Source organism: Mobula birostris, chromosome 7 (genome assembly GCF_030028105.1).
Source record: "Mobula birostris isolate sMobBir1 chromosome 7, sMobBir1.hap1, whole genome shotgun sequence".
NCBI classification, from domain to species: Eukaryota; Metazoa; Chordata; class Chondrichthyes; order Myliobatiformes; family Myliobatidae; genus Mobula; species Mobula birostris.
In genome coordinates, this window is record NC_092376.1 from 67,156,608 (window position 1) to 67,174,274 (window position 17,667).

Below are 17,667 nucleotides of genomic sequence, written 5' to 3' on the forward strand. Positions count from 1 at the left end.
TGCTCTGGGGGCAGTGAATCACCATAATGTGACATACTAATATTATTTGCCAAACTCCCAGTATGGATGCCATCTCATTAAATTGTAGTTGGATTCGGTCATAAATCAGTGTGACTTCCTAAATTTCATCATAGCTCCCTCTGACCTCTTATACTGGCTACCTTTCATCCACACTCCCAGTCCTGGTGCAGAATCTCAATGTGAAATGTCGATCAACCCTTTGCCTCCACAGATGCTGCTTGACTCATTCATTTCTTCCAGCAGTTCTTTCGTGTTTCTTGATCCTTGAAATTGTTTTGTTTCAGGGGAACTAATGCTAGTAAAAGTTGGAGTAAATGAGTACTCCTATTTTGCAGAGAAGTGAAGTTGAAAATCGCTCTGTAAGGCATAAAGCAGATGTCATGCAATTACTAATATCACTTGGGTGAATTTCACGCCAGAACTTTATTTCTGGTACAAACTGAAAATCAGGTCAAGTTTCCCAGCATCAACAAGTACTGCACAGTTTTGTTCTTTAGGTTAAACTTATTTGCAACTGAACAGTGCTTTTTTTTTTCCAGAATAAGTAATCTTCTAGATAGTTATCTTTACTGATCTCCCTCCTGCTATGATTTTGAAATATGACCAAAATTGGGCATCACCAGTCTTGAGGTATTAATTACCAGACATAACTTTCTATGACAGGTTCAGTGGATAATTCATGTGAAAGTCCAGCAATTTTTTCAAAATAATGGAGGGCCTCAGGGTGGTATTTTTGTGAAGCAAATGATAGACACTGAAAATCAAAAAGTAAGTTCTGGATATTTGCAACTCACTTAATCCTCTGAATATGCTGGCTGATTCATGCATTAATAGTAGTTTCCATGTTGACGTATTTGAGGCCCCATATATGACAATTTCAGAAATTTATTTCATACTATTCTAACCACCAAACATGTTTTTATGCAACCAATTATTTCATAGTTTTCCGAAGTCTAAGCAAAGCATTTACTGAATAACATTTGATAAATGTGTTTGCAATGCTATAGGAAAAGCAGTTTAATTCTGGTGCTTTCATTTCATGTCAAGGGCACTAGCTGTTTTCTCCGATGGGTAAGAGATTTGGATGATGAGCTTCACGCACTGATTGCTGGTGAGAGTAATAATTTTTCAGCTCTTTTTTTATATGAGATTTTCCAATGTGTTATACATATGTTTCTAAGGTGACCATTTATAACCATATAACAATTACAGCATGGAAACAGGCCATCTTGGCCCTTCTAGTCCATGCCAAACTCCTACTCTCACCTAGTCCCACCGACCTACACTCGGTCCATAACCCACAATTCCCTTCCTGTCCATATATCTATCCAATTTAACTTTAAACGACAACATCGAACCTGCCTCAACCACTTCTGCTGGAAACTCGTTCCACACAGCCACCACTCTCTGAGTAAAGAAGTTCCCCCTCATGTTACCCCTAAACTTTTGCCCTTTAACTCTCAACTCATGTCCTCTTGTTTGAATCTCCCCCACCCTCAGTGGAAAAAGCCTATTCACGTCAACTCTATCAATCCCCCTCATAATTTTAAACACCTCTATCAAGTCTCCTCTCAACCTTCTACGCTCCAAAGAATAAAGACCTAACTTGTTCAACCTTTCTCTGTAACTTAGGAGATGAAACCCAGGCAACATTTTAGTAAACCTCCTCTGTACTCTCTCAATTTTATTGACAACTTTCCTATAATTCGGTGACCAGAACTGTACACAATACTCCAAATTTGGCCTTACCAATGCCTTATACAATTTCAGCATTACATTCCAACTCCTAAACTCAATGCTCTGATTAATAAAGGCCAGCATACCAAAAGCTTTCTTCACCACCCTATCCACATGAGATTCCACCTTCAGGGAACTATGCACCATTATTCCTAGATCCTTCTGTTCTACAGCATTCTTCAATGCCCTATCATTTACCATGTATGTCCTATTTTGATTGATGTAGCACCTCACATTTATCAGCATTAAACTCCATCTGCCATCTTTCAGCCCATTCTTCTAACTGGCCTAAATCTCTCTGCAAGCTTTGAAAACCTACTTCATTATCCACAACGCCACCTATCTTAGTATTATCTGCATACTTACTAATCCAATTTACCACCCCATCATCCAGATCATTAATATATATGACAAACAACACTGGACTCAGTACAGATCCCTGAGGCACACCGCTACGCACCGTCCTCCAATCTGACACACAGTTATCCACCACTACTCTCTGGCATCTCTCATCCAGCCACTGCTGAATCCATTTTACTACTTTGATATTAATGCCTAAAGATTGAACCTTCCTAACTAACCTTCCATGTGGAACCCTGTCAAAGGCCTTACTGAAGTCCATATGGACAACATCCACTGCTTTGCCCTCGTCAACTTTTCTAGTAACCTCATCAAAAAATTCGATAAGATTTGTCAAACATGATCTTCCACGCAGAAATCCATGTTGACTGTTCCTAATCAGACCCTGTCTATCCAGATAATTATATATGCCATCTCTAAGAATACTTACCATCAATTTACCCACCACTGACGTCAAACTCACAGGCCAATAATTGATAGGTTTACTCTTAGAACCCTTTTTAAACAATGGAACCACATGAGCAATACGCCAATCCTCCGGCACCATCCCCGTTTCTGATGACATTTGAATTATTTCTGTCAGAGCCGCTGCTATTTCCACACTAACTTCCCTCAAGGTCCTAGGGAATATCTTGTCCGGACCCAGAGACTTAACCACTTTTATATTCCTTAAAAGTGCCAGTACTTCCTCATCTTTAATCGTCATACTTTCTATAACTACCCTTCTTGTTTCCTTTACCTTAGACAATTCAATATCCTTCTCCTTAGTGAATACCGAAGAAAAGAAATTGTTCAAAATCTCCCCCATCTCTTTTGGCTCCGCACATAGCCGTCCACTCTGATTCTCTAAGGGACCAATTTTATCCCTCACTATCCTTTTGCTATTTATATAACTGTAGAGACCCTTTGGATTTATTTTCACCTTACTTGCTAAAGCAGCCTCATATCTTTTAGCTTTTCTCATTTCTTTCTTAAGATTCTTTTTACATTCTTTATATTCCTCGAGCACCTCATATACTCCATGCTGCCTATATTTATTGTAGATATCTCTCTTTTTCCGAGCCAAGTTTCCAATATCCCTTGAAAACCATGGCTCTCTCAAACTTTTAACCTTTCCTTTCAACCTAACAGGAACATAAAGATCCTGTACCCTCAAAATTTCACCTTTAAATGACCTCTATTTCTGTATTACATCCTTCCCATAAAACAAATTGTTCCAATCCACTCCTTCTAAATCCTTTGGCATCTCCTCAAAGTTAGCCTTTCTCCAATCAAAAATCTCAACCCTGGGTCCAGTCCTATCCTTCTCCATAATTATATTGAAACTAATGGTATTGTGATCACTGGACCCGAAGTGCCCCCCTACACATACCTCCGTCACCTGCCCTATCTCATTCCCTGACAGGAGATCCAACACTACCCCTTCTCTAGTTGGTACCTCTATGTATTGCTACAAAAAACTATCTTGCACACATTTGACAAACTCCAAACCATCCAGCCCTTTTACAGAATGGGCTTCCCAGTCTATGTGTGGAAAATTAAAATCTCCCACAATCACAACCTTGTGCTTACTACAAATATCTGCTATCTCCTTACAAATTTGCTCTTCCAGTTCTCGGTCCCCATTAGGTGGTCTACAATACACCCCTATAAGCGTCACTACACCTTTCCTATTCCTCAATTCCACCCAAATAGCCTCCCTGGATGAGTCCACTAATCTATCCTGCCAGAACACCGCTGTTATATTTTCTCTGACAAGCAATGCAACACCTCCCCCCTTGCCCCTCCTATTCTATCACACCTGAAGCAACAAAATCCTGGAATATTTAGTTGCCAATCACACCCCTCCTGCAACCACGTTTCACTAATAGCTACAACATCATATTTCCAGGTATCAATCCATGCCCTAAGCTCATCCATCTTTCTTACAATGCTCCTAGCATTAAAATAGATGCATTTAAGAAACTTTCCACCTCTTACTCTCTTTTTGTCCTTAATGGAGCAAACAACTTTGTTATCTTTTTCTTCCTTGGCCCCTACGTCTTTGGTCTGAGTGCTCCTGATCTCTGTCCCTGCCTATCCTCCCTCACACACTGTCTACTAGCTTTCTCTATTTGTGAACTAACCACCTATCTCCTAGTCTCTTTAATTTGATTCCCACCCCCCAACCGTTCTAGTTTAAAGTTACCTCAGTGGCCCTCGCAAATCTCCCCACCAGGATATTGGTCCCCTTAGGATTCAAGTGTAACCTGTCCTTTTTGTACAGGTCACACCTGCGCCAAAAGAGGTCCCAATGATCCAAAAGCTTGAATCCCTGCCCCCTGCTCCAATCCTTCAGCCACGCATTTATCCTCCACCTCATTGCATTCCTACTCTCACTGTCGCGTAGCACAGGCAGTAATCCCGAGATTACTACCTTTGCAGTCCTTTTTCTCCACTCCCTTCCTAACTCCCTATATTCTCCTTTCAGGACCTCTCCCCTTTTCCTACCTATGTCATTGGTACCTATATGTACCACGACCTCTGGCTCCTCTCCCTCCCACTTCAGGATATCTTGGACGCGATCAGAAATATCCCAGACCCTGGCACCAGGGAGGCAATCTACTATCTGGGTCTCCAGACTGTGTCCACAGAATCGCCTATCTGACCCCCTTACTATCGGGTCCCCTATTACTACTGCCCTCCTCTTCCTTTCCCTACCCTTCTGAGCTACAGGGCCGGACTCTATGCCGGAGGCACGGCCACTGTTGCTTCCCCCAGGTAAGCTGTCCCGCCCAACAGTACTCAAACAGGAGTACCTATTGTCAAGGGGCACAGCCGCTGGGGTACTCCCTATTACCCAACTCTTCCCCCTCCTAGCCGTGACCCACTTGCCTGCCTCCCGTGGCCCCGGTGTGACCACCTGCCTGTAACTCCTCTCTATCAACTCCTCGCTCTCCCTGACTAGACGAAGGTCATCGAGCTGCGGCTCTAGTTCCCTAACGCGGTCTCTTAGGAGCTGCATCTCGGCGCACCTGGCACAGATGTGGACGTCTGGGAGGCCTGGAGGTTCCAGGACCTCCCACATCCGGCACCGAGGGCAACAAGCTGCCCTCACACTCATACTTCCCCTCTGCTCAAATAACAAAAAAATGAATACCAAACCCTCTTCGCCTCGCCCGTTTCCGCCTAAGCCCGTTGAGCCAAAACCCTTAAGGCTTCACTCTGCTCCCGGCTCACTCCGCAGCCCACAAACTACGCTGCCCGCTGTATAAGGCTGTGTTCCTTTTAAATCTTCTGTGCTCCACTCCCCGATGTCACACACTTGCGCAGTCCCGCCTCTCTGAACGCCGATGGAAAAAAAACAAAAAGTTCAAAAATGGCTTCCTCTGCACTCCCGCTCCGATTCTCAGACTTCCTTCTCCGAATTTATGACATGAAATGGAGAGAAAGGAAGAATAATAAAAATCTATCCAAATGCTTTTTAATTTTATTCTTTTGACTGTTAGTGGGATTCAGCTAATTAATACTAGAACTGTGGCATGGGCTAGTTATAATTTGAACATGACAATGGCATTTGTTCATATTCTTCAAATCAAGCATAAAATATTGTTGTGTTTGGCAGTTCAAGAAATAAACCCAAATAATGTTCTGGCTAATTTGTTGAATATGCAGTCTCACATACAGAACTCTGCGTGAAATCATTTTCACATTCACCTTGATTAGTTTGTGCCCTCCATAGGTGACATTTAGTGTGAAAGTACACATTTCACAGCTTAAAATATTTTTCTAAGATGTCTTTCAACAGAACAATAATAAGTATAATCCAAAATGCCATTCAAATAAGAGCCATCATTTTTATAGTTGATTATTATTATTTTTGTGAGACTACATTTATTGTGTTAATGTGCATCAATTATCTTTAATGCAGGTTTCTTAGCTGGAATGTCCATGATGTTTTACAAAAGCACAACAATTTCCATGTACCTGGCTTCCAAACTTGTGGAGGTGAAATACATTTTGTATTTATGTAAATATCAATTTGGATGCTTTTTATAGTGCTAACAATGGTGTTTAGCTAGCTTTTTAAAAATTTATGTTGTGATTACTTGTGTTTCCGCCTCCTTGGAATGTCACAATCCTAATGCCATCTGTACAGACTTTGCACTTTCTTCCTCTGATGGTTGAAGAAAGTTACTATTTACTCTAGGTGCTCTAATTTCATTCCATGTCTGAAGGATGTGCAGGTTGGTTGATAAATTGACCGTTGTTAAATGTGCACATCTGCCTATGTAACGAGGTGATAGAATCTGAGCATAATTGAATGCAATGTAGAGAGAATAAAAACAGAATAATTAAATGGAATCTTAATTGTTAGCACTTAGTGGGCAAATATTCTATATTTATGACCCTTTAGTAAAAAGAGTAGGGGTTCCTTTCATGTATGCCATTTGGATTCTCTTTTCCTCATGAAAGACTTTGAAATGCACATTGTAGACTTTTCTTCCTCTACAAGTTGCTTACTAAAGTCCCCAGGAACTCCATCAATTTACCATACGAATACTCAGGAAAACATTGATTGTAGACTTGAATCTTTTATGTGGGGAGTCTGAGGAGAATAAGCAGCAAAATCAGGGAAGTACATTAATATAAGTGGCACAAATTCTCCAGCAGTTCCCAATGGACTTATAAGGCCAGTCAACACCAGAGGAATGATGAGCACATCTCCTCTACTTACTCAAAGCCCCTGTTGAGGCATGGATGGTGTCACATTGATCCGTTTCTGATAAGGAAGAACTGAGGATGAAGAAAAATTAGATTACTGTTTCTCATTTTGATTCAGTTTATTTCAATCCATTTATGAGTATTTGTTAGAATAACAAACTAAACTAATTGTTTTCTTTTCTGAGCCGCTGTGATATAAATGTACTTAATAAAGTTTGGAGGGAGACTATTCAGCCTGCTCTAGTTTTGTAGGTTGTACCTCTTCAAAAAGAACTACTACTTCAGTCTCCATGACTTTTTCTTCATATTTTATTGTATTCGTATGTTAACTTATGTTCACATATTCAAGATTCTTGGATGGGAAACATGACAGTGAGAGATAGCTTAACACTTACAGAGCAGGCCACCATGAAGACAGGTGATATTGGTAGTTTTGAAGGGCAGCACGCAATGGTGGTGTCTGAACAAAGGGACTCAATAATAGAACATAGTACACTATGGCACAGGAGCAGGCCCTTTGGCCTACAATGTCTGTGCCGACTGTGATGCTTATTTAAACAAATCCCGTCTGCACATGGTCCATATCTGTCAATTCCCTGCCTGTCCATGTGCTCTGAATGTCACTTAAATATTGCTATTGTATCCTTTTCTGTCACTTCCCCTGGCAGTGTTTGCCAGGCACCTACCATTCTCCCAATTTTATACTTAGCACCTTGAGCAATGAAGGCAAATGTATTGTATATCTTCTTTACTGCTCTATCAACTTGTTTTACCACTTTCAGCGAGCAAGACTTGCATCCCAAATTCTGAGGTATGTCAGTGTTCCTCAGGGGCTTCCCCCTTTCATTTGACTCCTAACGTGCATTTGTCAGATTTAAACTTTATCTGTGATTTCTCTGCTCAAATTTCAAAATTGTCTATATACTGCTGAATCATAGAAACATAGAAAATAGGTGCAGTAGGCCATTCGGCCCTTCAAGCCTGCACCGCCATTCAGTATGATCATGGCTGATCATCCAACTCAGAACCCTGTACCTGCCTTCTCTCCATACCCCCGATCCCTTTAGCCACAAGGGCCATATCTAACTCCCTCTAAATATAGCCAATGAACTGGCCTCAACTGTTTCCTGTGGCAGAAAATTCCACAGATTCACCACTCTCTGTGTGAAGAAGTTTTTCCTCATCTCGGTCCTAAAAGGCTTCCCCTTTATCCTTAAACTGTGACCCCTCGTTCTGGACTTCCCCAACATCAGAAACAATCTTCCTGCATCTAGCCTGTGCAATCCCTTTAGAATTTTATACGTTTCAATAAGATCCCCCCTCAATCTTCTAAATTCCAGAGAGTGGTGTACAGTGACACCCAGGTCTCGTTGTACCTCCCCTTTACCTAATTGGCCACCATTCAGTTGATAATCTGTTTTCCTGTTCTTGCCACCAAAGTGGATAACCTCACGTTTATCCACATTAAATTGCATCTGCCATGAATTTGCCCACTCATCCAACCTATCCAAGTCACCCTGCATCCTCCTCGCATCCTCCTCACAGCTAACACTGCTGCCCAGCTTCGTGCCATCCACAAACTTGGAGATGCTGCATTTAATTCCCTCGTCTAAGTCATTAATATATATTGTAAACAACTGGTGTCCCAGCACTGAGCCTTGTGGTACCCCACTAGTCACTGCCTGCCATTCTGAAAAGGTCCCGTTTATTCCCACTCCTTGCTTCCTGTCTGCCAACCAATTCTCTATCCACATCAATACCTTACCCCCAATACCGTGTGCTTTAAGTTTGCACACTAATCTCCTGTGTGGGAGCTTGTCAAAAGCCTTTTGAAAATCCAAATATACCACATCCATTGGTTCTCCCCTATCCACTCTACTAGTTACATCCTCAAAAAATTCTGAGATTCGTCAGACATGATTTTCCTTTCACAAATCCATGCTGACTTTGTCCGCTGATTTCACCGCTTTCCAAATGTGCTGTTATCACATCTTTGATAACTGACTCTAGCATTTTCCCCACCACCGATGTCAGGCTTACCGGTCTATAATTCTCCCATTTCTCTCTCCCTCCTTTTTTTAAAAAGCGGGGTTACAACCTTCCTCACTATCCACATTTGCATTAATTTTTGCTTGCCTGTAAACTTATTAATCAGCATACCTGTATTTTAGTCCAGTTGGTCCCACTACTGATCCTTTCAGAACACCACTGGTTACAGATTTCCAGTCAGTGTAACACCCCTCCACCACAACCCTTTGTTTTTTATGACTAAGCCTAATGTGAATCCAATTGGCCAAGCCAATGAGGAGAAAGCAAAGAACTTCATGTTTTTGGTCAAAACACCTTTCTCAGACTCAGAAAATGTAGAAGTAGAAAATGGATCAAAGTTCAAGGAATATTAAACTGCTATAGCTTATACAAGTAAAATGAGGAGCAAACGTTGATTTGGTTCCCTTCATTGCAAAGACAGGAGATGATGTAGAGAAAATGGTTAAAATATTAATTACATTCTTTATCTGATCTCACTGAGGCTTAGCAATGAATGTGGGATGAAACATTAACTGTGCTTTTTCCACAGATGTTAAATGACTACAGGGTGTTTCCAGCATTTTCTGATTTTATCTAATGACATATATATAAATAAAACTTGATACATTTAATCCTACATCAGAGTCATCCAAAATGGGCTGCTGCCAAGAGGTGCATGATCTAGCAATTGCCTTACAAACTGTCCCAGATTCTGCCGCAGTCCAAGCAGATCAAAAGTCTGCAAATGTAGAACTGCTGTTTAAGGAAGGAGAAAGAGAGGAAACGAGGAGATAATAAGTTCTATAATTGTCAAGAACATTTTGTTATGGACATAATAGCATAGTAAAGAAATCATAAGATTAGTCAGAATTAACATACTTCCATGAAGGAAATCATATTCAACAAATCCATTTTGTTTTGAAGATTCAATTATCAGAATAGTGATGAGGGAACTAGTGGATGGATTTTCAAAAGTCATTGATTATCACATTAAATAAGGGAAAGCATATTATTGTGGACAGAGATTTGTTTAAAAGCTGGGGGAAAAAAAGAACACAAAACAGTTTTTTTTGCAGCCAGAGACCTGTTACTGCTGAGTCCTGGAAGGTTCATTCCTGGGTCCTCAACGACTCACTATCTACATTAATGATGCCTGAAAAGACAAAGATTAAGGTGTCCAGGTTTTCTGTTAATCCAAAGCATAATGAGTAACTAGAAGGGCATCAGGATACAGACATGTTAAGTGAATGGGTAAAAAGAGGCAGAAGCAGTATAATATGTAAATGTCAATCACTTTGGAAAGAAGAATAGAAAATCAGAATATTACTTTAAAATGTTGAGAAACTGATGAAAGTTTACAGAAGGATCATGGTATGGTGGTTCATGAGATCAACACATAAACATGCATACATGGATGGCATATTGTATATTGTGCTTTATTTCAGAGGGGATAGAACACAAATGTTTATAATAAAGTCTCACTGATGTTTTACAGGACTCTAGAAAGACTTTATTTGGTGTACTATGATTTTGACCTCTGCACCCTATTTAGAAGGGGTGCAGGTTCTATTTGCTAAATTTCTTCCAGGAATGAGTAAAACATGCTAATATTCACTGCAATTTATAAGAATGAGAGATGGCTTTGCTGAAAAATGTATTCAGTAGAATTGATGGGGTGAGCAGAGTCTGTTTATTCAGTCTAGAGGATGGCAAATAGGACTTGTTAAAAGCACAGGAATTAGCTACTTAATACAGATGGGGAGAAAATTTAAAGTACTGGAACTCTGTATGTCAATGGGCTGTGGGTACTCTAACATTGAATATATTGTGGACTGAAGCAAAAAGCAAACTAATGTAATACTCAGTGGGTCAAGCAAGCATTATTTGTGGAGGCAACAGAATGGTTGATGTTTTGGGTCAAGATCCCTGATCAGGAATGAGAAAAAATAACCAGTATGTAAAAGTGAGAGGAAATGATGAGGACAAGGTATAGATGGAATAAGGTGAGGAGAAAAGATGGGTAGATGACTTTTACTTCTACATATGATGCAGCTCTATAAAACTTTGGTTAGGCCACACTTGGAGTACTGTGTCCAGTTCTGGTCACCTCACTATAGGAAGGATGTGGAAGCATTGGAAAGGGTACAGAGGAGATTTACCAGGATGCTGCCTGGTTTAGAAAGTATGCATTATGATCAGAGCTTATGGGAGCTAGGGCTTTACTCTTTGGAGAGAAGGAGGATGAGAGGAGACATGATAGAGGTGTACAAGATAATAAGAGGAATAGATAGAGTGGATAGCCAGCGCCTCTTCCCCAGGGCACCACTGCTTAATACAAGAGGACATGGCTTTAAGGTAAGGGGTGGGAAGTTCAAGGGGGATATTAGAGGAAGGTTTTTTACTCAGAGAGTGGTTGGTGCGTGGAATGCACTGCTTGAGTCAGTGGTGGAGGCAGATACACCAGTGAAGTTTAAGAGACTACTAGACAGGTATATGGAGGAATCTAAGGTGGGAGCTTATATGGGAGGCAGGGTTTGAGGGTCGGCACAACATTGTGGGCCGAAGGGCCTGTACTGTGCTGTACTATTCTATGTTCTATGTTCTATACTGGCAATCCTCCCTGTAGACCCTTAGTCCTACTGTGGGATCTCAATCCAAAACTCCTATGAGCCCTTGCCTTACAGATGCTGCTCGACCTACTGGGTTCTTCTGGTAGTTCATTCTTTGTACTCCATTTTCAACATTTTCAGTCTCTTGTGTCCATGTTCTGGAATGAGACTGAAATACTTTTAACAGCAAGGGTACAATAGGATGGGAAGATTGAGCAGTAGAGTATTGAAGTATTGAACAGTGGGGAGGGGCTATGAGTTTATTTCTGCTTTAGAGTTTTGTGACACAACAACCCATGTTTGAATTGTATTTACTGCATCTTCAGCAACTCAAATGAGCCAGTAGGTTTTCTTTCCTGAAGCTTTCTTTATTTGAATTGCTGGATATGATGATAGTGTGTCTGAAAGCTATTGATCCTTTGTTAACGTTAGAATTGTGCTTGATAAATGCTGAGTATTATTTGCTCTCTTTCAACGTCTACATATGTATTCTTTTGCAGAATAGCTATGAAAAGTAGGAGCCCTAGTTATTTTACTTTCCCTATCCTTGGTTTATTGAGACTGCTTTGGTCACACTTACTGTTACAATCAGAGTTCATAAGTTTATGCTCAGATCCAAAGGAATGACCCGGGGGTAAAGTTAATCTTTCTTTGTGGTAACATTAACTCTCGCCTTCCTGCAGTACAATAATTTTGAATACTATTATTTTTATTTTTGTTCTTCACATAAGGGGAACACCAGCAATATTTGTGATATTCACGTATATAAAGTATTGCAGGTTATTATTTTTTATTGACATTGTTGGAATGCTACCTTTACTGCATATTATATTCCATGTATGTTAATATTAAAATAAATTGATCTGATTAGTCTAAGCAATTAATACTCATCTTTGTTGACAGACATTGTATTTCAAAGGCATTGAAGCAGGAAAGTGTCCATACGTTGCACGTGCAGACACCATTATCTATGCAATTTCTACAGCTGTATGTTTTCAAGCAGTAAGTATCAGCCAATACAACAGGTTTATGAGTGCATTTTTATTTTTAAAAAACTCTTTTATTGTTTTTCTACTCAGGTGGAGCTACCATATTACTTAATGTGACTCAAAATATTGATTGGGCAGAATATTTGCATATGTACTCCAAATAGAATTGGTGAAGATAACATTTCAGATACCTGGATGCAATATGCTGACTTGCCTGTACTTCATGAACTCTTGCAATTAATATTAATTGATGTAATGCATCCATGGCTAGACATCATTTTCTATCTGTCTGCTAAGCTGTTCTGTATGCATATTGGCAGCACTGAACAGCACCCACCATTTGTTACAAAGATGGTAACTACCTTATGTTGCCACTAACTTCAACATTTTTACCTTTCAGCCGGTGTTGCTTGTTAGATGGATTCGATTCTTCAGTGGGGAGTCAGTATTATGAACAGTAAATTCTGGTTAAAGTTAGTCTGCAATTTTTAAAATCGTTCTCCTCCATTTCACAAAGGCGAGTTGCATTGTAGGTGTAGTTTGGAAGCTCCTGGATAGCAGACGTGGGAAAGTGATGGATAATCTATTAGTGAACTCAACACTACAATCCTTGGGAGAGGTGATGGATATCTACAAAGGCTCTCCAAGCAGGCTCAGAAAGCTCTGGTAAAGGATGTGAGGAGAGTGATAGGACAACAAAAGGTGTACATTGCAAAAGGAATCATCATCTGAAATTGGTACTGTAAAATTGAGTGCTAACCACATCCCCATCCCACTGCCCAAAGCCATTCAAAGTTATGTTCGAGCATCAGGTACAATCTTCTCTAATTAGAATCAGCAGCTCTTTGCTAGACTTTCTGGTGGAGTATGAGGACAGGTAAAGGGATGTAGTAGGTACTACTAAATGATCTGATAGTTTTTAGCTATGTATTGGTTGCATTTCACTGTTAGTAGATGCTTGGAACCAAAAGGTTTTCAGGGATAGCATTCTGCAACTTGAACTATGCCATGAAATGATAGAAAACGGGGAACCACTTCTCCCATTGTGTTGTAGCTTTGATTGATCCATGAAAAGCAAAAGGGGTGCAGAGCAAAGAGTAGGATATACTATCCTCATCCAGATTCCTCTTTAAAACAGCAATACAAGTACAAGAGTATAAGGCTTTGAAGATGGCGACTCTTTGCATGCAACTCTGATGAGAGTCATTGAATGTTCCCATTTAGAACTACTACAGGTAAAATCCACAGTTACAGCCATGGGTACTTCAGTAAACAACATTGTTCTAAGATGTTTGAAAAAATTTGTTGATCCACAGAATCGACAGAGCCTAGATGGCAAACTAAGGTTGTGAGTGCAGTCCCCCTTTAAGAAAACAGAAGTGGGGAAGACACTCTGGTCTACAGGTATGCTTGAAATGCAGAGGGCTTGGACCCTTACTCCCGATTACCCTGCTGGTGAATGTACAGTCTCTCAAAGTTAAAATTGAAACCTCAGAGCAAGATTGCAGTACCAGAGGGACACTAGGGACTGCTGTGTACTTTGCTCCATGGAACATGGCTCACCTCCTCCATTCATAAACAAGAAAAAATCTGCAGATGCAGGAAAATCTTCAGTCCTGCAAACAGTTTCGGCCTGAAATGTTGACTATATTCTTTTCCGTAGACTCTGCCTGGCCTGCCGAGTTCCTCCAGCATTTTTGTGTGTGTTACTCACCTCCTCCATTGTGGACACAGCACTGCAGCCGGATGGCTTTACCATAAAGATAGATCAACTAAGTCTTTTAAAGCAAGAGGAGGGAGAATATACTTCATGATTAACTCAGTGGTGCACAGACCAGGCAGTCTCAGTCCTGCTCACCCGACCTGGAACATGTAGCGGTCACATGTTGTCCATTTTATCTGCCAGTGGAGTTTACCACCATCATCCTGGTAGTGGTGTACATCCTGCCTCAGGCCAAAGTCAAGCAGGCACTAGAGGAACTTAGCACCATAATCAGCAGTCATGAAACAGCTCACCCTGATGCCTTCCCTATCACTGTGGGAGATTTTAACCAGGCCAGCTTGAAGGGGTCTCCGAACAACTACCACCAACATGTCACCTGTGGAACCAGTGGAGCCAATACATTTGACCACTGTTAAATAGCACCATCAAAAATGCTTGCCATGCCATCCCAAGCCCACACTTTGGAAAGTCCGATCACCTGGCTGTACTTCTACTCCTGGCATATAGGAAGAGACTAAAGACCTCGGCATCAATGGTGAGGACCAAGAAGGTATGGTCAAGGGAGGTGGAGGAATGCTTATAGAATTGCTTTGAGTTGCTGAACTGGACAATATTCAGGAATTCACCTTCAGAATTGAATACATCAGAGTTGTCACCAACTTCATCAAGACCTGTGTGGGTGAGTGAAAACCTTTGAGAACATACTGGACATACTCAAATCAAAAACCATGGATGAACCAGGATATTCATAGTCTGATGAGGGCTAGTTCTGTGGCATTCACAACTTCTTTATAAGAATTCCAGGTACGACCTACAGAAAGCTATTTTAGGAGCGATTAAGCAATTCCAATTGAAATTAGAGATGAAATTTTATGCATGTCAGCTCTGCGGGTTTTCCAGACTATTACTTCCTACAAGGCGAAACCTAACATCATGAATGGCGGTGATGCTTCACTCCCAGATGAGCTTAACTTTAAAAGGGAGAATAACACTACACCTGTGCAAATCCCTGCACCATCTGGTGACCCTGTATCCCCTGTCTCAGAGGCCGATGTCAGAACAGCTTTCATGAAGACGAACCCTCGCAGGGCATCAGGCCCTGATGGTGTACCCGGTAGGGCACTGAAAACCTATGCCGACCAAGTGGCTGGAGCATTCAAGTACAGCTTCACTTTGTCACTGCTACAGTCAGAGGTTCCACCTGCTTCAAAAGAGTGACAATCATACCAGTGTCCAGGAAGAGCTGAGTGAGCTGCCTCAATGACTATCGCACGGTACCGCTCATATCTACTGTGATGAAGTGCTTTGAGAGGTTGGTCATGCCCAGAATCAACACTTGCCTATGCAAGAACTCGGACCCACTGCAAATTGTTTGTCACTACAATAGGTCTACAGCAGATGCAATCTCACTGGCTCTCCACTCGGCCTTGGGTTACTTGGACAATAATAATACCTATGTTGGACTGCTGTTCATTGATCACAGCTCAGCATTCAATGCACTGATACCCTCAGTTCTAATCAACAAGCTCCAAAACCTGGGCCGAGATGGTGTCGAGGAGGTGCATAAGAGGAGTGAGATAGATCAGCTGGTTGAATGGTGTCAAAACACCAACCTTGCACTCAACATCAGTAAGACCAAGGAATTGATTGTAGACTTCAGGAAGGGGAAGCCAAGGGAACACACACCAGTACTCATTGCGGGATCAGCAGTGGAAAGGGTGAGTAGTTTCAAATTCTTCGATGTCAACATCTCTGAAGGTCTATCCTGTGGCCAACATATTGATGCAATTACAGCGAAGGTACTACAGCAGCTATAGTTCATTAGGTGTTTTAGGTATATTACCAAAGACTCTCGGAAATTTCTACAGATCTACTGTGGAGAGCATTCTAACTGTTTGCATCACTGTCAATATGAAGGAGCCTCTGCTGCAGAAAGTTGCATCATGAGCACTAGCCTCCCCAGCATCAGAAATATCTTCAAAAGGTGAATTCCTCTTCTCATTGTTACTATCAAGGAGGAGTTATAGGAGACTGAAGACTCAATGTATTAGGAACAACTTTTTCCCCACCCAATCAGATTTCTGAATAGACAATAAATTCGTACATTACCTCAACATTTGTTTTTCTTTTCTTTTTGCTTTCTTTATGCACTACTTTTTAAATTTAATTTAATTTTTATTGTAATTTATAGTTTTTTTATTATGTACTATATCTGTGTATTTCTCTTTTATGTCTGCTTTTGATCTTAAATGCGTTTCTGGAACTGTTAGAAGCTTGTGATTTACAGTTTGGAGATTGATTGTGTGATCTAGTCTAAGTAGATTCCAGGAAGTGAGTGTGAGCTTGAGTGGCCTCGAGGCAAAGTTTAGAGACAACGATTGACTCCATTTCACTGATTAAAGCGTCCACTAATCACCAATTAAAGCGTCGAGGAAGATTGAAACATCGAGGCAAATGTGGAAGGTGAATGAGGGTTCAGCGCTGACTGCAAGCCTTTTGATCACTGCTGAGATGGACCTCCCTGCTGCTGGAGAAGGAGACTGTCTGGCAGCCTATCGCTGGCTGTTGCCAGAGGGTAGGCCTCTGCATTCGAGCGGTATCTCTCTCTTGATGCTGTCAGAGGATGTTACTGAGGTTCTGCATTTATTGATTGAACTATGCACTGTGGACTTTTTCCATTCTTATGGTTTTATATTCTGTGTTTTCACCCATTCTTTCTTGTTGCCATATGTCGAGTCTGTTAGTTTTTTTTGTGCTGGGGGGTGGGGTTTGGAGGTGGATGTTCTTGTTGCCACTTGTCACGTTTTGTTAGTCTTTTTGTGCAAGGGGAGGGTGTTTGGGGGTTGATAATCAGGTTGCCATTCCTTTTTGTGTGGGGAGGGAGGAGTTGGGTTTGATGTTTTTCTTTGAACAACCACCATGATTTTCTTTGTTTTGCGGCTATCTGGAGAAGACAAATCTCAGAGTTTACTTTGATAATAAAGGAACCTTTGAACATTTGATATTAAACCTGATTCTAATTCTGATTCTGATTTTGAACCTGAAGATTTCCTTGGGTTACAAGTGTCCAGACTTACGGAAATTAGACTTTACACAATGTCTGCCATGCATCTTTAAGTATTTTACAAGCTAGCAAAAATTATGTTTCATGACATTCAATAATAGCAAGATACAGTATTTATTCCATTAGTTCAATTGTGAGTAGCGATTATTTAATGAAATGAAAGAAATATATCAAGTGTATATAGAGCGAAATGATTTGGACCACAAAGGAAAACTGATGTTTCTGACTTACGGCGAAATTAGCTTACCAGTATCAGGAATGCATCCCTTGCATGTAACCTGGAGACTGCATGTACTCTGGGAAAAGTTAAAGAAAGGAAAATTGATCGGAGGTGATGGAACAAGATTACAACAGAGTGCAGGAGCGAATTGCGCATAAAACCTGACACTAAGTTCATTTTAAATCATATATGGTTGTTAAACTGAATATTAC

At 40.9% G+C, this 17,667-nt stretch overlaps 1 protein-coding gene across 1 annotated transcript in view; it reads left to right on the forward strand.

The window, feature by feature from the left end:
• Window positions 1–17,667, forward strand: part of tmem135 (transmembrane protein 135) — a 435,985-nt gene that overhangs the window by 408,752 nt on the left and 9,566 nt on the right. Inside the window, exons 11-13 of the mRNA XM_072263361.1 lie at window positions 1,069–1,132; window positions 6,029–6,105; window positions 12,363–12,461. Coding sequence (XP_072119462.1) covers window positions 1,069–1,132; window positions 6,029–6,105; window positions 12,363–12,461 — 240 coding nt within the window. The remainder of the gene's footprint in view (window positions 1–1,068; window positions 1,133–6,028; window positions 6,106–12,362; window positions 12,462–17,667) is intronic.